Here is a 23,467-nt window from a genome sequence, read left to right as displayed (position 1 = left end):
TGATCAGAAGCAGCTAGGGGAAATTAAGGTTACAACTTTAAATTTTCATCTGTACACTCAAATGTTCTCTATTTTACGAGTCCATTTCTAAACTTGAGTTTTCCCAATAGTTTGAAAATCACTTTGAAAATGTCATTCTCATCTACAATATCACATCTCACATCCCAGCCTTCACACATATGCATATACATCTGCATGAGTGCAAAACGTTTTACTGTAAATGTCCTTTTAAGAACACTTGAAAATGACAAAAGAACTGAAATTATGAGACCCAAATGTTAGCAATTAGTTCACTTAAACTTTTCAATGCCTTTCTTTCCTCATCCGTCAAACGGGCTTAGTATCATTTATCCTAATACCTTACCTGGTCCACAAAGGGAAAAAACAAAAACTAGCCAGCACTTTGAAAAAAATCTCTCTCCAAACATATAATCATGAAAGTCTTCATAATCCTTTTGTGCATGATAAGTTGGCAAGCAAGACTCAATAAGAACACATTGATTTAAGAGAATTCAATTTTATTTTTTCTTGTTATCTTCTCATTTAGAAGGTAGGAGAAGTATCTTGTAGACTATCTGCCCATCCCTCTCCCACCATTCCTAATCATTCAAGAAAAACTGGGATCTAGGAAACGCATTAGTAGAATATCAGTGGTATTATTATGTACAATTGGTTAAAGCACCAGGCTAATATAATAAGGCCAAGGTCCTAGGATTAATCTCTGCATGGGACAATTAGTTTTAGTTCGTTTGATGGACCCAGACTGCACTCCTGACTGCAGCTTCCCGGCAATGCATGCCACTAGTCACAACATAGGGGACTGGCAAGATAGTAGATGGATGAAAACAAATTTCCAATAATTTTTTTAAAAATCTCAAAGTATGCATCCTACTGATGGTGGGTTAATAGAATCTCATCTGCAAAGAAAGAACCACGTATATTCTTGGCTCTGTGTTAAACATATTTCAGACCTAAAATACGTAATGATGGTAACATTGGACTCCTGCATTTTAGAACTGTCTAATAAATAACATTCCACACAAAGCTACAGTAAAAGTCCTGCTAATTGTTACCTAACTTTTGTGACAAACTGTTTATTACATACAGAAATCCTTTTCTCTGTTAATATCAAATTATCTACCCACCATAGTTTTTGCATATCTACTATTATATATTTGGTTCAGAATATTGTGAAAAATACGGCTAGAAAATTATTCAAAAAACTGTATTCTGTATTTTTTATTTTTCAAACAGCCAGTGTCCACATTTCAAATGCAGAATTTGTAAATATAAATTACTCTAAAATTCAATTAAAAATAAAGCAAAACAACTTCCTTTAGTATCACAATACATAAAATGGTATTATAAACTCCAAATGGCAAGGTTAACTATATGAAAACAATAATGCCAGAAGCCGTGAAACTTATTAAACCTCTTAATGAATAGGTCAGCTTAAAGACATCTCCATGTTCCATGACTATGCATGAAACCATCTTTCGTTGCATTATAAAGGCTCAGCAATTCATTCCATTCATGGCATAATATGGGGTCAAGCAAGATTTTATTTTTACAATGACAGTAAAAATGCATTTAAACAGACAAACAAAAAAATCCTCCCAATTGTTTAAAAACAATTCTGTTTGGAAGGCAAAACATATTTTTAAAATATACTGACTTACCAAATTTCAGTTGTCAGGCTGCTGACTACTGATGTGAAAGTTTTTATTTAAAAATATCACAAATAGCTTGTTATTTAACAGTGAAAATTTCAATATGATAAGTTTCATTGCAAAACAATTTTCACCTGAGTTGATTTTGATATTTCGTGCGCGCACTTTTGGGGAGGAAAGGGGAGGGGAAAACCCACTGTTTCTGATGTTGAGTTTGCAGTTGGTTCTTTCACACTGATATCCCACGGGATTGAAGAAACAATCTGCAGTCACCTTCTCAAGACACACAATGTCCCTCTTTTTCCCATGTAAATTTGCTCTGGCATTTTATGAATTCTCAGTATCCATAAAATATTTCCGCTTAGTTACTCATTCAAGCATAGCAACCCAATTCATTCAGTTCTATACAACAGCATCTATATTATGTACATGTTTAATTATCAATAGGAAATAGAAAATAAAAATTTACAGTGATTGAGAAAGGGACAGAAAATGGGATAGGAAAAGTAATACTGTATCATCAGAATATCCTCTTATCCTAACAGTTCCAATGACATGGTTTTTCCTTTATTAGCTGAAATACAAAGAAGGCATAGGGGATCCCAGGAAAATAACACTATATATCAGAAAAGTCAACGTGCTCCATCATCAGGATTTCCATCACACATTTAATTTCTTCTGTACAATTTTATAAATTTTTTCTTTTCAAAATCATCAGATTTCCAGATTAAATTCAGCACTACACAGTATGCCCTTGGATAAAATGAGGTTACCTGCTTTATTTGGATACCAAGTTCCCTTCCAGACAGCATTAAAAATAAAGACAAGTAAGATTACACAGATAAAATCCAGTATAATTCAAATCCAACAATGAAAAAGTTCCCCCATATTGTTGCAAAATTCTTTCTACTGAAATGCTTTGCTACAATAATAAAAAGCATACATTACATATAAAAGATACCAGTGTACTAAAAAGTGACAGAAGTGGACTAGCAAATCCTTCAAAGCACATTATATAAATGACTAGCATTTAAAAACATTTCTCCTATAAAATGTAGGTCATATACATTTATAAATTGGTGATTTTATTTCTAAAGCAGTGATGTGTGTTCAAATAGTTAGCTGTTCTGTACAGTATAGTATCTACTCAATTCAAACTACATTAGGTTTGTCTTTCTTTGTATTGAAGTTGAATAAATTCATCTGATCAGTTGAGAAATCAAGCTTGAAAAATAAGTATCTAAAAATCAAAGTAGAAAGTTCAGAATTATTGAATGCAGCTATGAAATATGAAGAGAACTATCTATTTCACAATGGAGCTGAAGTCACCTCAAACTTACGGGCTTGAATTTAAAACAGAAACAAATATTAAAATCCAAAGCAAACCACAAGGTTAGGTAGCAGTACAGAAGCAGGAAAGAAAACGAAAACACCCCCCTTCCTTCAGTGTGATGGGCACTAAGTTTTGCAGTCTTCCTCCATCTTGCAGAAGAGTGGTAAGGCCATTCAATGCTTAGTGAAAGTGAGTACAGATGAAGTCAGATTTAGCCTGTCTCCCCTGCAACTTCAATTATGCTGTGTAAACAGTGTTATGTTCCAATAGGAGGAACAATGGAATTTGCTTATAAAAACTGATTAAACATAATTCTTAAATGAATAAGGATAATTGATAACTCTGAAAGGTTTTTTAGAACTTTCCTGATGCTATTTGTAAAGTTAGCACTGCTATGTATTATTGCTTACATACAGTACAACATCATATGCCTTCTAACATAAAGCAGTACTGTGATTTGTACATATTTACAGATTCTTAAAAACAAGCTGTAAAAACATTACATACTTTCAGACAATACAAATTAGCACATTGGTACTCACTTTAAAACAAATGGAATGCATAACATTAATAAACATTGTAAAGGAAGACTCACATAAAAGTCCTTGATTGTCAAGACACGTTTATATATAAACTCTAACTGTGCAGAATTAAAGATTCAATCATAGGTACATCCTTATTTGATGAACCATATTTACAGCATGGTATTGCATAAAAAAATAAAATAATGTTTACAGGGTTTTACTTTTTTATCCATTGGATTAAAGAAAGCAACAAACATAACAAAGAAATGTTTGTCTGCTTTAGTTTGTTTCCTACCAAAGTTTAAGTGAAAAAAGGAAACATAAGGTTTTTATTTGCAGATATAGCAAAAACTGGAAAATTATTTCCCTGAAATAAAGCAATTTGAAACTGAAAAAGTTTAAATTAAATTGTAGACTCAAAATTTTTTTCATTGACTATAATAGTGCTTCTTCAAGTAAATATACCATGGGAAAAAAAATGAGTTCTAGTTTAAAATCTTCTAAGAAATGCACTACTACAGTAATGCCTACTTTAAAAGTTTCCTGGTTTTTTTTTTTTTTTTTTTTTAAACAGCCCTTTAAAAACCCAAATAAAATGAAAGAAGTGGCAAAAGATCTAACCTAGCTGGCATTCTGCAAGTTTCTCTTACTTGTGGAAATGAAACCTACCCTGAGCACAGGCCTCTTCTACCTCTCAAAAAGGTAAAATTACTGGACTGCTGACAATCCTTAGCTAGGGCTAAAAAGATTTCTACTATATCAAGTAGAAAATTTGCATGCAGATCCAAAAAATTTAAGAGCCACTCAAATATTCTGAACCAAACGAAATATGTGTGCAATAAGAAGTTTAAAATAATAAAATAAAAAAGGCACAAAAAACTTTTAGAAGATGTTCAAGAGATATTACCTCACCTAAGGTGACCTGTTTCCAATCTTCAAACATGAGACTAAGTCCTAAGTGAAAAAGCACACCTCACTCATATTGATCAAAAGTTTAAGGGTGAACTCTCACCTAAAGCAAAATAAAAATTAAAAAAAAGTTTAGGGGTGTAAGAGCATGTGAAACAAGCTGCAAAAGGATATTTCATATCCTCAACGTTCCAATCTAAAGCCGCATGCAAGGCTAGTTATCTTCTCTATTAATGCCCAGATAGAAATTAAATAACATTCTGAACCAATGGGGGGAAACCCAAACTATTGAGATGTTTATCATAGTGATGATAATAATACAAAGTAACTCTGGTAGGCATCGATAATTTCACAGTAAGAGAGTAAAGACTATAATTTAAATGGTAAATTAATAATTTATGCTGCTAAATATCACTTATCTCAAAAATGCTTATAACCTGGTAGAAAAGTCTGCCATTGTGTAGATTTAATGAAATGTGTTGAAGACAGAAGTGCAACACCTGAATTTTCTGCTTGCATAACTAGTATTTTCAAAGGCCTTCCTTCCTAAGCTTACCCTAACTGCTCAGCAACAGCGTCACATTCTAAAAACTGTGCTGGTGATGTTGAAACAAACAAAAAACTTTAGACTGTAACCAAAACTACACCAAGTTCTCAATGGAACAAAATTTTTGATCAGGCTGAAAAAAAGTCAACTCAGGAAATAAATGCCTTCTATCATCAAAAAAACAATGAAAACAAACGCAAATGCCTGCCTAGTGTGAGCACAGTTTCGTGTTCGCTCTCACCTGGATGAAGCCTTCTTACAGTCATGTGATGTACAACCCAACACATAGCAACCTTCAGAGTCAACAGTGGCAGAACTCAAATATTTACCTCAAGGAAGTCTAGTTCCTTCCAAAACCTGGCAGCAAAGAAAGCTGTCAAATGGGAAAACTAACATTTCAAGCAAAGCTTAATAACCAAAGTGTAGAGGAAACCACATTAAACATAATTAATATTCCTTATCATAAAAACACCAATATATTCAAAATAAGTGTGAAGGATGTTAGGGTGAATATTTCTTTGCTCCCTTTTTTTATGGGAACGGTCTTGGGATATCATTAAATAAAAGAAAAAAATAATTTAAATGGATAACATATTTTATGTTGAAACAAAACTACAGATTTATAGTGCCAATATAAAGGCTAGAATGGAAATTAACAAGTTTCATCTTCCAAAGGTATTAATTTCAGATTATCACTGGTGCTATATCAGTATGTGCATTGTGACAAAGATGGTGGAAATTTTAAATAAGAAAACCAAAGTTGGAACAAATAAGACAGGAGAACAGAATTAGTATAACTAATGTTATTTTCCAAAAATCAAAACTGTCTAATATGCAACTCAAACCATCATTCTTCATAAAAGTGTATATATATAGAGAGATATATATATATATAATCACTATTTATTGTACCATGCTGTATTATTTAAGACAAAGTATTTAAAAAAAAAAAAAAAAAAACATTCGTGGTATAAGGATAAAGTCTGTAGTTTATTTAGATTTTGAAATGCAACAAAAAGTTTTCGATCACTTATCTAGCTGAAAAAGAAATTGTTGTTACTAGAATTAGTAAACACTTTTGGTTTGTAAAATTGTAATGAGCAATGATCATTAAAAAAGTAACTCAAGATAAAATAAGCAATTAAAATGCCCATTTCTTTAGTTTCTCTGGATACTGTTTAATTATCCAATCTATTAAGATTCTAGAAAGAGAAGGATTAAAGCGGTTTTACAGCTCCAAAGACAATCCAATTTCCTTTTATTGCCAAAAATTAAAATTGTCACTTATGAGATGATTATGACACAATCATATCAAACCTAAAAATCTAAATCTTTTTTTTTACTTTGAGAAATCAAAAATACCAAATAGATTCTAAGTGCTCTATGTTAACTGAAGTGTATATGTAAAGTAAAATACAATTAAGCTTTAAAACGTGGAATATACATTTTGTGTAAGCATTATGTTCTTGGGAATGTAATCTACAGAATATTTTTTTTTACTAAAACTTCAAAACCTTGATACCTGCACATGAAAAATCATAAAAAATATCTAGGTACAACTGTACAAAGAAACTGACACCGATATGCATACTTCCATAGAGAAGTGAACGCTTCAACAGTTGTGTATTTTGGTAAAAGTTTTGAAAGTATGCATATTTTAAAAGTAATTAGGCTTTTAAATAGTGGAGTCTTAGACTATCAGATTTTTATTACTTTTTTCCTTCAAAAAAACACGTCAATATAATGCAAAATGAAAATCAAGGGTATATGGCATGTCATTCTCTTTAAAAGGTGGTTTCTTTTCCCCCCTATAGGACACACTAATTTATTTAAGCCATAATCTCTTGACATTTAAACTTTTAAGTTCACTCTGTCTGTAAAGTATACTCAGATTCCCTGCTGAAGTGCAATGACTGCGCTGAAAAACTTAGAAACAGTTATGAGTAAATTTCACACAATTACTAACCTCCTAAGAATGCACAATGGTATCAGTTAGGAAACAATTGTGCGAAAGTCTTTTTTTTTTTTTTCCTTTTTAACTTGGTGTAGGTAGAATAGCAAGTTTCTGATCTAAAACAAGTAACGCATTGCTTCTATAAAGGTGACGACATGTAAGGCAGTTCAAAGAATGCTGACTAACCAAACAAAACGCAGTTATTGGATTATCTTGCTATTCATATCAGCTTAACTTGTTATAACGCATTGCTCTTGAATCTGTACAGCACTCCATCTTACACAGAGTAACCCCATTCTTGATTAATCTGTTCTAAAGTGCCAGTATTATTTACATTTTTGTTTTGTTTTTTTTTTTAGCCAAAAGTCTGGCCAGTTGTGGCATCTGGTGAAGATGTCATCCCAGCTCTGTTATCATTTACATTCACCAAGGGAAATTCTGGAAATTCAGCACTTGTCCCTGGTCCCCGAAGGTTCACCTGTCCATTGGCAGTGCTAAATTGAGTAGCTATTCCAGCTCTCGATCCATGATATGGAGCACGGAAGGGCTGTTCAAAAGAGCTCATTTGGTAAGCTTGGTGGACAGGCTGAGCCTCAGCCTTCTTCTGAGAAGTCACCTGATCCAAAAAGTCCTGTGTTGATGTGGCAGAAGCATGGTTTGCCTCATCACCTGAAAAGGGAAATGAGTGCTGTGAATCACCAACTATTAGTCCAAAGTGGGACTTATCTGGAGTTGTTCTTAGCGGAGAGTTCATTCCTGATCGAAAGCTGTTGATGGGCATGGCTGCATAGACTTGCTTGTCTATGGAAGAGAATGCTGGCTGATTTGAAAGGGTCTGGTTATCAGTCACAAAGTTAAGGCTCGGGCTATTCAAATAGGCATCATTTTGGCTAGTTCTGTCCAAAGCCTGCTGCAGAAACTTCGAGTATTCCTGCAACATGTTGGCTTTATCTGATGAGGATGCTTGGGAGCTTGATCCAACATTCTCTGACTGGGTGACCTCAGGTACTTCTGAAGAATTTATTGATATGCTAGAAGTCACCTCAGTGTCAGCCACACTGAACGATATCTCGTGCTGTCCGTTAGCTTTATGGGAATAATGATCCAACAGAGTCTGCAGTACCTCATCAGGAATAACATTTTTGTCATGATTACTCTTAATCTCTACATTCAATGCTTGTGAATCCAATATGGATGCTGTAGTACTTTCATCAATGACACTTGCCACAGCTGCTTGTGTTACAGAAGGCTGAGAAGCTATGGTACCCACATTCAGAGCATACTCCCTACTGTTGTTACTTGCTGCTTGAAGATACCGCTTCTTTTTCAAAAACTGCATGGCATCATCATAATTTGTGCTGCTATGCACAGGTTTACTGGGCCCCTCTTGCAAATTATCAACTTGATCAATGTCAGCGTTGCCTTCTGAGTCCAGTAAAGCTTGTTTATCCACAAGCTCAAAAGCATACTTTGAAACTTTGCTCTCTTCATATGTGGATAAAGGTGAAATTGTTTGATTTTGCTCCAGTGGCTGTTTCAGACTTCTCTTACTATTAATTTTTTTGAGAACCAACTTAGGTGGGTGTATTTCTCCTGATGCATCTTCTAAATGCGATCCCCCAACTGAAGAATGCGGCATTTCAACAGCGTATTCTGCTACCATATACTCATCCTTTACTTTAGTACTTGCGGAATAAAGAGGCAAGTAATCATTTTTGTCTTTCTTCAGGTCAGATTTGTCCATACCGCTCTCTTTGTCCATCCCAGATGATTTTTTCTCAGTTTTCTGCCTTTTCTTTTTTGGCAGTGAGTTATCTTTTGGTGACGTAGAAAAGCCAGAATCTTCCTCAGAGGTCAGAAGGCCACCTTTAATGGCACATCTGTTTAGTTTCTTGTCGTGATTTTCATGGCACATACGTTTATGTTTCAATACACGATCTGTTCTGGAAAAATACTGTCCAATTCAGAGGGCAGTAGTGGGTTTTTTGTTTGTTTGTTTTGGTCAACCAGGAAAAGAAAAGGAAAAAAAGAAATAAATTAGTATGACGATATATGTAAGTGTAATAACATACGCAATTCCAAATGAACTTGCTCAGTCAATTTTCTATTACAAATCTAATAAATGACAGTTGTGAGGTTTTCAAACACTTCTAACAGTAAATAACATTTTCTAATTTAACTTATTACAATCATTTTATAATTTAATTATGGACAAAGAATTGCAAATCATCTCTTACCTGTAAACAGTATTCACACTGGTAAGGTTTTTCTCCACTATGAGTTCTCTTATGCCTTTCCATATGATATTTTTGTATGAATCTCATACCACACTCGTCACAGCGAAAAGGTTTTTCACCTAGTACATGATACAGAAAGTTTAAAACAAAACAAATATTGTCAAATAATGAATTGCTTTCCCATAACAATTTCTAACATAAATGGCTTTTGAAAGTTGTCATAATTTGCTCTTTTTAAATGAGAGAAGAGCAAGTCTCCCCTATACTAAATATATTCTCTAATTTAGAATGTCAAGTGAATTTTGCTTTATAAAAATGAAAAGGATTGGAACATGCCAATGGAAAGAAAAAACTGAAAGCAGGCATACTCAATTTCCTTGCCTTTTCACATGTATATGATATATTCCTTTCATGGAGACCATCAGTATCAGGAATTTATGGCAATATGAACATTGTTTTAGTAGACATTGCTATATTAAATAATCTTTAGTATTTTAGAAAATATTGTGAAAAAAGAAAATTTTACCCATACATAGTCCAAGACAATTTTGGGGTATACCTTTCTAACTTAATTTCTTTTAAAAAATATTTATGGTTAAATGAAATCTGAATCCCAGAAAAAAAAATTCTTTAGAATCTAATTTATTAAAATGTTATGAACAGAGCTTAAATTCCAAAAATAAGGTTGGTTTATACAGATTCTTTTTTTTCAGCTCAAACTAGCATTTATCATGCCCTTTTGGGAATGAATTAAACTGAGTACTGTTACTTGGATAACTCCCCACCCCCGATTTTTTTAAATTCCATTATTACTTCTTTAGCTACAAGGAACCATTATTATGGAGATCTGAAATAGTTTTTACTGATAAAACCAGAGTCGAAGTAAACAGAAGAATGTGACAATAAGTTATCTTGACTAATGATTATTTGGGAAACTACTATCTTTCTGTTTCTACCTTTCATATATTCAATAAAATTTTACTGAATATTTCTCCTCTACCCACAGCCGTGCTGTAAAAGGTTAAAAGTGTAAGACATACTACGTGTCTTCAAAGAGTTTATAAAATAGTTGGGAAAACAAGACATACGCCTAATAAAAAGACAACAAGGTCCAGCTCTGGTTTACCTTTACAACTTTATATTCCACCATTTCCCTTCTTTACCCTTTCTTCCGGCCAAACCAAAGCACCCACCCAGCGCATGTTTTCCTGCCTCTCTGCCTGGGTTCACGCTTCCTTCAGTCAGGAATGCCCACCTGTCTCTGTTTAGACATTACATTTCCTTCAAGACTCAACCCATCTCCTCTTTGCCCTATTCTCCCAGGGAAAAGGTATCTTCATCTTCTTTTAAATTTCCATAGAAATTCATCTGTACCTTCCCAACTCCATAATTATTTGTGCATTTCTAGTCTCCTACTAGATTACAGATCTTTAGGTCAGGATCTGCCTAATTTATCTTTATGAAGCTCAAAGTACCTTGCACAATTTTTAAGTCCCAAGTAAATGGCATGAATAATGATTATCACAGAGTGTAAGTGGGAAAAAATATTACCATGAGCTGGTATGATTTAGAAAAGCTTCTGTAAAGAGTTAGAAGAATCTAGGATGGGTAGCACTTAGAGTCAGATAAAGAAAATAATTTGGGGGGAAAAACAGAGCAACTAAGTGTTCAGATACTATAAGCTGTCCAGGAGAAATGGAGCCTAAAAAGAGAATTTAATCTGGCAACAAGAAAACAATGTCAGTAATCACTAGTGAGTTACCAAATTTTAGAGCTGAAGAGACTTTCCAGTGGCTTTCAAATTGTGCTCTTGGGGGATTCCATGCAGGCTCCCAGGAGCTACTGCTGGGTACAACAAAAAGCTCTAAGCTTGTCACCTACAACTCAGGACAGAAAGCTCCACTTTTATATACTGGGGCTCCAAGTAAGCTTTCTTTTAAACTAAGGGTTCGGAGGCTAGAAAGATATCTTAACAAAACTAATCTAGATCACCTTGCTCTTTTTACAGAAAAGAAAATTTGAAGTCCAGAAAAGTTAAGGAGCCTGGCAAAGGAATCTGGAAAGAACTTGAAATTTTCTGGTTTCTAGCCCAATGCTCCTTCTACTATAATACACTCTCTCACGAAGGCAAGTAAACGGGGGATGAAGCAATGGAAGCTGGTAGAGAGGACCACTTACTAAGGAAGTTTAGGAAGGAAACAAATGAGAAAAAGGAGATGAAGGGTGACAGTCAGGAGGCAAACGATTCAAGAGTGAGCACTGTTAAAGACGGGAAAACGGAATTGTTTGAAAGCAGAAAGGAAGTGCAAGTGACAATGAGAAACTGAAAATGAATACTGAACTCAAACTGAACATTATGGTGAATAATCAAAAGAACAAGATCCCAGTGGAACCAGGATGAGAAAGGAAGGAGAATACAAGTAATATATTGGGAAAGAAGAAGAAAGAATAATTGCAGATTTTGAAATGGAGAACATGGATGATAGAATTTGTTAAAGTCATTTATCAAAAATGAGAAAGAATGAAGGAGGAAATTAGGGAACTGACTAGAATTCAATTAATTCTGCATGATGAGAAGACAATATTGTTAAGATGGCAATACACCCCAAACAGATTCAACACAGAAATTGACAACGTGATCCTAAAATTCATGTGGAAATACAATAGCCAAAACAATCTTGAAAAAGAACAAACTCGGAGGACTTAACACTTCTCAATTTCAAAACTTACTACAAAGCTACACTGATCAAGATAACGTGATAACGGCTTAAGAATAGACATATACATCAAGGCATAGGACTGAAAGTCCAGAAATACACCCTTACATTTACTGATTTTCTACAAGGGTGTAGAGGGTCAGAGAGAGCCCAACCGTGACTGTGAAGATGGTGCAGGACTGGGCAGTGTCTCGTTCTGTTGTACACACGGTCACTATGAGTTGGAACTGACTCGACGGCACCCAAGAACAACACAAGGGTGCCAAGGGCACCAGTTTTCTCAACACTATTTACTGAAGAAAAGTTCACCTTTTCTTGGTCACATTTCTTAATCATGATCATAAACTAATAAGTTCTATGGGTCTACTTCTAGAATTGCTACTCTGTTCCACTGGTCTGACTATTCATAAGACAGAACCAAAATGTATTAATTATTAAGGCTTTATAACTTACTTTATCATCTGGTAGGGCTAATCTCCTTCACTGTTCTTTTTCTTTTATCTTTCTGGTTTATTACGTTTGTCCACTTTCCATGTAAGCTTCAGAATTAGTGTGTCTAGTATTAGGGGAAGGAGCCCCGATGGTGCAGTTGTTAAAGCACTCGGCTGCTAACCAGAAAGGTCAGCAGGTTTGAACCCACCAGCCGCTCCACAGGAGAAAGATGTAGCAGTCTTCCCCCATAAAGATAAGAAACAGCCTTGGAAATCCTATGGGGCAGTTCTACTCTGTCCAATAGGGTAGGTATGAGTCAGAATCAACTTGATGGCAACAGGTACGGGACTGGGGTTGTCTTTAACGCTTATGTAACTTAAAAATACTGATCTTTAATTGAAGAAGAGGGTATGTCTTCCCATTAGATTAAGTTTTCTTTTGTGTCCTCAGTAGTGTGTGCTTTCAAAAATAGGCATTTTATACAGCAGTTTTAGGTTTACCAAAAATTGTACAGAAAGTAGAGTTCCCATATACTCCCTCTCCCAGTAGTGTTTTACTGATTTCCTCATATGGGATTTTCCACATTTCTTGTTAAACTAATTTCTATTACTTTATCTGTTTTGGATATTATTTCAAAAAGGGTTTATTTTCTTCCATTATAGCTTCTACCTTAAATATGTGTGTATATGTATGTATAAAGAGTACTGCTTTCTGCTTTTTTTTTTTTTTATTGTACTTCAGGTGAAGGCTTACAGAACAAATAGTTTCTCATGAAACAGTAGTACACATATTGTTTATGACATTGGTTAACAACCCCACAACATGTCAACCCTCTAACTTCTCAACCTTTTTTTTTTTTTTTTGGTGAAAATACACATAGCCAAAGATACACCAATTCAAAAATTTCTACATGCACAGTTCAGTGACATTGACTACGTTCTTCCAATTATGCACTTACTCTCCCTTAAGATGAAGGCTTACAGAACAAAAGTTTCTCATTTAACAGTTATTACAAATGTTGCCCTATGACAATAGTTAACAATCTCACAACACATCAACAATATCCTTACTCAACCTTGGGTTCCCTATCACCAGCTTCCTTCTCCCCTTCTGCCTTCTGGCCCTCGTCACTGGACTCCTGTATCTCGTTAGTCTCATTTGGTTTTACGGGGCTGTCCACTCCCAGGCTGAACGGTGAACCTCGGAGATAACTTCACCACTGAGCTAAAAAGGTGTCTGGGGGCCATACTCTCGGGGTTTCTCCCGTCTCCTTTAGGCCAGTAAATCTGGTCTTTTTTTTGTGAGATAGAATTATGTTCTACATCCTTCTCCAGCTCTGTCCAGAACCCTCTGTTGTGATCCTGGTCAGAGCAGTCAGTGGTGGTAGCCGGGCACCATCTAGCTGTACTGGACTCAGTCTGGTGGAGGCCTTGGTAGCTGTGGACAATTAGTCCTTCGGACTAATCTTTTCGTTGTATCCTGTTCTTTTCATTCTCCCTTGCTCCCGAAGGGATGAGACCAGTGGAGTATCTTAGATGGCCGCTCACAGGCTTTTAAGACCCCAGACACTACTCACCAAGGTAGAATGTAGAGCACTGTCTTTATAAGCTGTGTTATGCCAATTGAGCTAGATGTTCCCCGAGACCATGGTCCCCACAGCCCTCCGCCCAGCAATTCAGTCCCTCAGAGAGTTTGGATGTGCCTATGGGGCGCTTTCTGCTATCTTAATGAATTCTTTTGTCTGTGGTAATTTTTCAGTTGACTCTTGGGTTTTCCAAGTTTACAACCATATTGTCTACAAAAAATGATTTCTATAATTTTTTTTTTGGTCTAATTTTTCTGGCTACTATTTTTAAGCACTATATTAAAAAGTGGAAACCCTGGTGGTGTAGTGGTTAAGAACTACAGCTGCTAACCAAAAAGTTGGCAGTTCAAATCCTCCAGGCACTCCTTGGAAACTCTATGGGGCAGCTCTACTCTGTCCTATAGGGTCACTATGGGCCGGAATCGACTCAATGGCAACATGTTTGGTTTTTTTTTGGTTATATTAAAAATATAACCAAAGTGGTGACAGTGAGCTCTGTATCTTTGGTACTTTGGTCCCCTTTACTGGAAAAGGAAGACAATTTATACAGCACTCAAGTGATATTATGATGGACAGGAAAAGCTTACTTTGAAAAACATCAAAAAGTTTGTAATACAAATGTTTTCACATTCAGAAAAGCAGTAATAAAGTGAGGAAATAAAACAATCCCAAAGTGTTCCACTAATGGTAATTTTCCAATACCCAAAGACTCTGGAGTTTCTAACAGTAATAATTACCCATCAAGACCAAAAATCTTCCCCATTCTTCCTGGTACCTTTGACACGGCATACACTCAGCTGTTTATGAGTAAGAACTCATGATATATGGGTAACCACTAGGGTAAATTATATATATACAAGGAAGTTATAAAGAGGTAAGCTTTATCATCAACTAGCCCACTGTGGCTTAACATATTAAATTGATTTTGATAGTGTCAACTACTCTCCTCTCCAAACCATTCAAATATGGCTTATCAAAATGATTTCTGATATTCACAAATCACCTTTATGTCACCAAATACAACCCAAACTTTTCAGTTATCATATCAGACTTCTCAACAGAATCCAATTCAAGTGATACCTTTCTTCTTGAAATTCACTTTTCCCTTGCCTTCTATGACATCTATGTTGTTTTCAGCTTCTCTGACTTTTCCTTCTTAATGCTCTTTCCAGCTCATCCTCCTCCCTCCAACCATAAAATGTCTTAGTTCTTTAAGCCTTCATCCTAAGCTTTCTCATTTCTCATTCTATAATCTTTACTCTGGCAAGAAGGAAAACTCATCTATTACCATAGCCTTAATTACTCTCAAATCTAAGCTCCAGATCCACACATTCAAACTGCCCACTCAGCATACCCACTTTCATGACTAGAGAGGGACCTCAAATGCATCACATCCCAAACTAAACTTGTGAACTTCAATCCCAAGCTTAGTCCTTCTCCAGATTCCCTACTTCCATGAAGAGTACTACCATCCACCAAGTTGCGCAAATCAGAGACTCGCAAATCTCTCTTCTTTACCCTCATTACCCTTGTTACCCTCTCCGTTATCCAACCAATTAACAGGCCCTACTAATCAGATATCTACTAAAAATCTGTCAAGTCTGTCCACTTCTCTCCATTTCCCACTGCCATCACCAAAGTACAAGACACCATCATCCTCTGGCCAGAAGTATTATAATATCCTCCTAACTAGTAACCTCTCTGGGATTCACTCTTCATCTCCTTCCAATTCCACGCTACAGGCAGATTTTGTTAATATAAGTAAATCTGATCATGCTTAAAGTCTGCTGATGGCTTCTATTGTTGGTAGAATAAGATAAAAACTGGATCCTCTATCATTTGGACCCTGTCTTTCATGTCTGATCGTTGTTGACAATTTCCCTCTTTGCTTTCTAAGTTCTAGTGAAAGTGGCCTTCTTTCAGTTCCGAGAATTTATCATGTTTTTTCTCACCTCAAGGTTCATTTTCATCTAAAATTCCTCCCCTAAACCAATTGTTTGTTATGACAGTGTATGTAAAGCAACTTATACTCAAGAAATGGTAGCTACTGTTCCTATTAATCAGAATGTTAAGTGGAAATTATCAGTAATAAAGAGTGCCCATAAAAGCAAAGCCAAAAATATTTATTATGATACCTAAGGCAAAGTTCAAATGGTCCAGTAATGCATACGTACAACAGGAAGGACTGTCCATCTTTAACAGGGTAGATATAACAAATAATTTACAAGTGTAATAAATATTACACTAACAAAAAAAGCATGCACTAATATGAGAAGAATATAAAATAGTACTTAACAGCGTAGGTTCTAGAGCCAGACTACCTGGGTTTGAATGCTGGTCTCACCATTTAACTGTGAGAAATCGAGTATGTTATTTAAACTCTTAAATAACTTGACATTCTCATCTGTAAAATGAGAATAATAATAGAATATACCTCAGAATCAAATGTTAAATGAGATAACCCATGTAAAATAGTAATTTAAGAACGAAGCTTAGCACAGTGTAATAGCTCAATAACAACAGAAATAAAGAGGCTGTTAACAAATGATTATTATCATTTGTATTTTGGATATAGTTATAACCCACTGATTGGGCTATAAATCCCAAACGAAACTATACTTAAGCTGGACAATAAACTTACAAAAACATGAAACGAGAATTCATGAACTAAATAAATACACGAGCTAGTAACCCCACACTCCAGTAATTTGCTTTGAACTTTAGAAAATGTAAGAATTTTATTAGCATATGGTCCTAGGAGGTCAGAAAGAACATTTATCAAATTAAGGAGAACTCATATACTATACATGAAATTACATTCCACTGGAAATCATCTGAGATTAAATCACAATCAATGAAGTATAAATTAGGTTAGTAAACAAAATCTGTGAAGTTGTTACAGTAACATGAAGACATGTCAGCTAAAGCAAACTGGCAAAAGCCCAAAGGGTGGTAAGATAACTAATGAAAGAAGCTGTATTTCTGAGTAGTATATTTTTGAAAACCCACCTTCCTATTACAGAATGGTTTTCCTTCCCTGGAACCGGAGGGCAGGGAGAAATATCAACTCCTCCATTTCAAAATTTAGAAACATTGGCACTGTTTGCCCATTTTTTAAACTGACACGTTGAGGTTAACACCACTGACCGCTGCCCCCAGCAAAGAAAATGAAGAAAGAGTTTTTCCACTTCTTATGGGTTTCTTTTCTTTTACAGAGCTCTAAAATAATACATTTACCTTGTAATTTTTAAAGTGGTCTAGTTCTGGGGAATAACAAATTAAAAAAGGAAACAATGGAACTGTTTCTTGGCTGCCAAAGATTACGTTTTATACTTCTGCTTTATAAGAAAGATATTAAAGATGATCAATTACCTCTGTTGTTGTTGTTAGGTGCCGTCAAGTTGTTTCTGACTCATCGTGACGCTACGTACAAAAGAACGAACCACCACCAGTCCTGCACCATCCTCACAATCATTGCTATGTCTGAGCCCCTTGTTGCAGTCACTGTGTCAATCCATTTCGTTGAAGGTTTTCCTCTTTTTCGCTGACCCTCTACTTTACCAAGCATGATGTCCTTCTCCAGGGACTGGTTCCTCCTGATAACATGTCCAAAATAAGTGAGATTAAATCTCATCATCCTCATTTCTAAGGAGCATTCTGGCTGTACGTCTTCCAAGACAGATTTGTTCGTCCCTCTGGTAGTCCATGGTATATTCAATATTCTTCACTAACACCATAATTGAAACGCATCAACTGAAAATATTTTTGATTGAAAATATCATGGCTTGGGTCAGGTGCATCTTTGCTTTTTAACACTTTAAAGAGGTCTTTCGCAGCAGATTTGCTCAATGCAATGCATGCTTTAACTTCATGACTGCTGCTTCCATGAGGACTGACTGTGGATCCAAGTAAAATGAAATCCCTGACAACTTCAATATTTTCTCCATTTATCATCATGTTGCTCATTGGTCCAGTTGTGACAAGATTTTTGTTTTCTTCACGTTAAGGTGTAGTCCATACTGAAGGCTTGTAGTCTTTTATCTTCATCAGTTAAGTGCTTCAAGTCCTCTGCACTTACAGCAAGCAAGGTTGTGTCATCTGCCTACTGCAGGTTGTTAATGAGTCTTCCTCCAATCCTGAAGCCATGTTCTTCTTCTTATAGTTCAGTTTCTTGGATTATTTGCTCAACATACAGATTAAGTAAGTATGATGAAAGGACAGAACCCTGATACACACCTTTCCTGATTTTAAACCACGCAGTACCCCTTGTTGTATTCTAACGACTACCTGTTGGTCTCTGTATAGGTTCTGCATGAGCATAATTAAGTGTTCTGGAATTCCCATTCTTCGCAATGTTATCCATAATTTGTTACGATCCACACAGTCGAATGCCTTTGTATAGTCAACAGAACACACGTAAACATCTTTCTGGTATTCTCTGCTTTCAGGCAAGATCCATCTGACATCAGCAATGATATCCCTTATTCCATGCCCACTTCTGAATCTAGGTTCAATTTCTGGCAGTTTCCTGTCGATGTACTGCTGCAACTGTTTTTGAATTATCTTCAGCATAATTTTATCTGTGTGTGATAGTAATGATATTGTTTGATAACTTCCACATTCTGTTGGATCACTTTTTTTTGGAATGGGCAAAAATACGGATTCTTCCAGTCTGTTGGCCAGGAAGCTGTCTTCCAAATTTCTTGGCATAGGCGACTGAGTGCTTCCTCCATTGCATCTGTCTGTTGAAACATCTCGATTGGTATTCCGTTAATTTCTGCAGCCTTGTTTTTCACCAATGCTTTCCATACAGCTGGAAACCCTGGTGGCATAGTGGTTAAGTGCTATGGCTGCTAACCAAAAGGTCGGTGGTTCGAATCCACCAGGCACTCCGTGGAAACTCTATGGGGCAGTTCTACTCTGTCCTATACGTTTGCTGTGAGTTGGAACAGACTCGACGGCAACGGGTTTTCAGTGAAGCCTGGACTTGTTTCTTCCGTGTCACAGGTTCTTGATCATATGCTACCTCCTGAAATGGTGGAACGCTGACCAATTCTTTCTGATACCTCTAATAAGAGCTCAATCACCTCTAATAATAGCAAAATCCTAGACAGATCCTATACATAATTTTAAGGATTTGAGAGTTGGTTTAGGAACCATACCTGAAAATAAAACTGTTCTGATTCTGAACATAAGCTGAATAACATACAATTATGGCAATCTCCATTTCTCATTTCTCTATCAGTCAAAGTATACAGTCAATACACAACTGGTACTAAAACCTAAGCACATTAACACTAAATAATTGATGTCCCAATGATGACAGCTAGGCATTACAAGACCTAAATTAACACAATACTAACTTATGGTAAACACTATCTAAATGTGACATATGTAACTAATGTCTGATTATTTTAAAAATTGTAATTCAGAAATATCACACACACAAATCTATCTTCTATAGATGTGGTTTTAAAATATTTTTAAAATTAGTAAAATGATTGGGTACGTCTGTGTCCCTACCAAAAAGAAATCTAAATTAGAATACCAAAATAGACTTAGTAAAACTATCTCTATTCTCTGTTCAGTGGTAGAATTCTTGCCTTCTGTGCAGAAGACCAGGGTTCTAATCCCAGTCAATGCACCTCATGCACAGCCACCATCCATCTGTCAGTGGAGGCTTGTGTGTTGCTATGATGCCGAACTTCAAGACAAAGACAGGCTATGAAGAAAGGCCTGGCGATCTACTTCTGAAAAGCAGCCAATGAAAAGCCTATGGATTACAATGGTTCGATCTGCAATTAATCATGGGGATGGCACAGGACTGGGCAGTATTTCATTCTATTGTGCATGGGGTCACCATGAGTCAGGGGCCGACTCGATGGCAACTAACATCTCTCTTTGCAGATGACATGATCCTATATCATAGAAAACGCCAAAAAATCCACAAGAAAGCTACTATAGCTAAAATGAATTCAGCAAAGTTGCAAGGTACAAAATCAACACAAAAATCAGTCATGTTTCCATACATTAGGAATGAACAATCTGAGAAGGAAATTAAGAAAACAATTTCACTTACAATAGCATCTCAAAGAATAATCCTTGAATAAATTTAACCAAAGAGGTGAAAGACTTGTACACTGAAAACTCCAAAACATTGCTGAAAGAAACTAAAGATGACCTAAATAAATGGAAAGACATCTGTGTTCATGGACTGAAAGATTTAATATTGTTAAGATGTCAATACTACCTAAAGTGATCTACAGATACAACACAATCTCTATCAAAATTCAAACAGCCATTTTTGAAAAAGCCGATCCTCAAATTCACGTGCAACTGCAAGGGGCCCTGCAACAGTCAAAACAATCTTGAAAAGAAGAACAAAGTTGGAGGACTCACACTTCCCAATTTCAAGACTTATGCAAAGCTACTGTAATCAAAACACTGTGGCACTGGCTCAAGGCTAAATATACAGACCGATGGAACAGAACTGAGAATTCAGAAATAAACCCACACATCTACCTATGCACAATTGATCCTGAGTGCTAAGTACATTCAAAAGGAAGAATAGTCTTTTTAACAAATGGTGCTGGGACAACTGAATTTCCACATGCAAAAGTATGGAGTAGGATCCCTACTTCACATCATATAGAAAAATTAACTCAAGATGGATCAACAATCTAAATACAAGAGCTAAAACCATAAAACGCCTAGAAGAAAACATAGGAGTAAGTCTTCATGGCCCTGGACTTGGCAGTGGGTTTTTAGACATGACACCAAAAACATGAGCAATAAAATAAAAAGTAGATAAATTGGACTTCATCAAAATTTAAAACTTTGGTACATCAAAGGCTATTATTAAGAAAGTAAAAAGACAACCTACAGAATGGGAGAAAATATTTACAAATTATACATCTGATAAGGGTTTAATACCCTGAATACATATAAGAACTCCTACAATTCAACAATACAAAGACCCCAATTAAAAAATGGGCGAAGGGCAAAACAGACATTTCTCCAAAGAAGATACAAATGGCTAATAAAAAAAACCCCAGCAAAACCAAACCCGTTGCTGTTGAGTCGATTCCAACTCATAGCGACATTATAGGACAAAGTAGAACTGCCCAATAGAGTTTCCAAGGAGCAGCTAGTGGATGTGAACTGCCGATCCTTTGGTGAGCAGCCGAGCTATTAACCACTGTGCCACCAGGGCTCCCAAATGGCTGATAAATACATGAAAAGATGCTCAACACCATTTGTCATTAGAGAAATGCAACTCAAAACCACAATGAGATACTATTTCTCATCCAGTAAGATGGCTATCATAAAAAATAAATAATAACAAGAGCTGGTGAGCGCACTGAGAAACTGGAACCCTTGTGCGTTGCTGGTGGGAATTTAAAATGGTGCGGCAACTGTGGAAAATAATTTTGGCAGTTCTTCAAAATGTTAACTATGGAAAAACTCTATGACTTAGCAATTTCACTCCTAGGTTTATAACAAAAAGACTTGAAAGCAGAGACTCAGACAGAATCTTGTAAACTAATGTTTACTGCAGCATTATTCACAATAACCAAAAAGTAAAAACAACCCAAGTGTCCATCAACAGATAAATGGAAAAACAAAATGTGGTATATACATACAATGGAATATTATCTAGCAAAAACAAGGAGTAAGTCCTGATACATGGTATGATACGATAAGTAAACCTTGAAAACATTATGCCAAGTGAAATAAGCCAGACAAAAAGGACCAATACTGTATATTTTCACTTGTTTGAAAACTCTAGAATAGGCAAATTGATAGAGACAGTGGCTGGGAGGAGGGAGAAACGGGAAGTTTTTATTGCTTAATGGATAGAGTTTCTCTCTGGGGTGATGTAAAAGTTCTGGAAATAAATACACAGTGGTGATGGCTGCACAACATCATGAACTCAGTGTCAGTGAACTGTATACAAGCACTCTATTTTTTAAGGTGTTATCTTTAAATGTTGGTGAAATTTACATTCTAATCTAAAATACTTCTGTTTTATGGATATCTTTTCTTAAAATAATATTGAGCATCTACTAGGTGCCAAGCACTTGCTGGCAACTCTCACATTTAAACCGACTCCTATCTATTAGGTAAATGAATCCCCCAAATTAAGTGATTTTTGCCTAAGGCCATGGTGCTAATAAACCAGGTCCAGGACTGAACCCTGGATGGCCTTCTTTCCTCTCAGAAAAGGTGCTTCACAGCATCATATTCATCTACCTCATAGTTTACCTCAGGACAGCCCAACATGTGGTGCAACCATGTACGAAGCTTTCATGCATTAATTTGAAGAGTATTAATATTTCCCAGTGTCTGGTCCTCTTCCAGGAAAATGTCATTCACTGGAATGGTTACAGCCCAGGTTTTCTTATTATTTTACACTTTTTGAAAAGTTTCGACAAACGTATACACACTTAAAGCCATCACCACAATACACCATAAAAACAACCTTCACCACAAAGTTTCCCGTTACTCTCTGTAATCCCTCTCTCAGCCTGTCACCTAGCCCTTCTCCAGGCAACCAATTATCTGCTTTCCTAACCTACTGTTTATCTTAATTATTATTATGGATACTTTCAAACATATACAAAAATAGAGAAGAAAATAACGAGCCTTCGTGTACCAATCACCCAACTTCAATATTATCAACGCAAGGTAAATTTTGTTTTGTCTAACCCTCCCATTATTTCTTTCTTCCTTATTTTAATCAAGTAAACTTTATTGAAGAATAACAATCATAGAGAAAAGTAAATAAACCATAATCATAGCTCAATGAATTTTCACAAAGTCCATCTATTCATGTAACCAGCATCCATATTAAGAAATAGAATATTTCCAAAGGATTAATGAACCACATGAACCAAAGCCTCCATCAGCCTGAGCCCAGAAGAACTAGATGGTGCCTGGCTAACACCACCGACTGCTCCCACAGGGATCACAATTGAGGGTCTCGGACAGAGCGGGAGAACAATATAGAACAAAATTCAAATTCAAAAAAAAAAAAGACCAGACTTACTGGTCTGACAGGGACTGGAGGAACCCCCGAGACTATGGCCCTGGACACCCTGCTAACTCAGAACCGAAGCCACTCCTGAAGTCTACCTTTCAGCCAAAGATTAGACAGGCCTATAAAACAAACAATAGCACATGTGAGGAACATGCTTCTTAGTTCAATCAAGTATATGAGACCAAATGGGCAACATCTTCCCAAAGCAAAGATGAGAGGGCAGGAAGGGATAGGAAACCTGGACAAACGGAACCGAGGAACCCAGGGTGCAAAGGGAAAGGGGAGAGTGCTGACACATTGCAGCAATTGCAACCAATGTCACAAAATAATATGCATATAAATTTTTTAATAAGAAACTAATTTGTGCTGTAAACTTTCACCTAGAACACAGTAAAATTAAAAAAAAAAAAAATGCAACTAAGATGAAGAATACATAGTGCCCAGGACAGAGTAGAGATTCTCTATGTGTGAAGTTTTTAATATTAGTCACTGCCTGCCATCAGAAAAAGAAAAAAGAGA

The 23,467-nt window shown here is 36.0% G+C and overlaps 1 protein-coding gene across 7 annotated transcripts in view; it reads right to left on the bottom strand.

Moving 5' to 3' along the window:
* Positions 1-504: 504 nt before the first annotated feature.
* ZNF148 (zinc finger protein 148) overlaps positions 505-23,467 on the bottom strand; it is a 145,684-nt gene continuing 122,721 nt past the window's right edge. For 4 of the 7 annotated variants that reach the window (XM_004373607.1, XM_023728781.1, XM_023728779.1 and 1 more), the window contains 2 exons: positions 9,175-9,293; positions 505-8,891 (listed from right to left, as the gene is read on the bottom strand). In XM_004373607.1, coding sequence (XP_004373664.1) covers positions 7,293-8,891; positions 9,175-9,293 — 1,718 coding nt within the window. In that variant the 3' untranslated portion in view covers positions 505-7,292. The remainder of the gene's footprint in view (positions 8,892-9,174; positions 9,294-23,467) is intronic. The other 3 variants (XM_023728783.1, XM_023728782.1, XM_012554766.2) reach the window with 1 other exon arrangement.

Source organism: Trichechus manatus, unplaced genomic scaffold (genome assembly GCF_000243295.1).
Source record: "Trichechus manatus latirostris isolate Lorelei unplaced genomic scaffold, TriManLat1.0 scaffold00026, whole genome shotgun sequence".
Classification (NCBI taxonomy): Eukaryota; Metazoa; Chordata; class Mammalia; order Sirenia; family Trichechidae; genus Trichechus; species Trichechus manatus.
The sequence above is the reverse complement of the archived record's forward strand: the minus strand, read 5'-3'. Positions and strand labels throughout refer to the sequence as shown.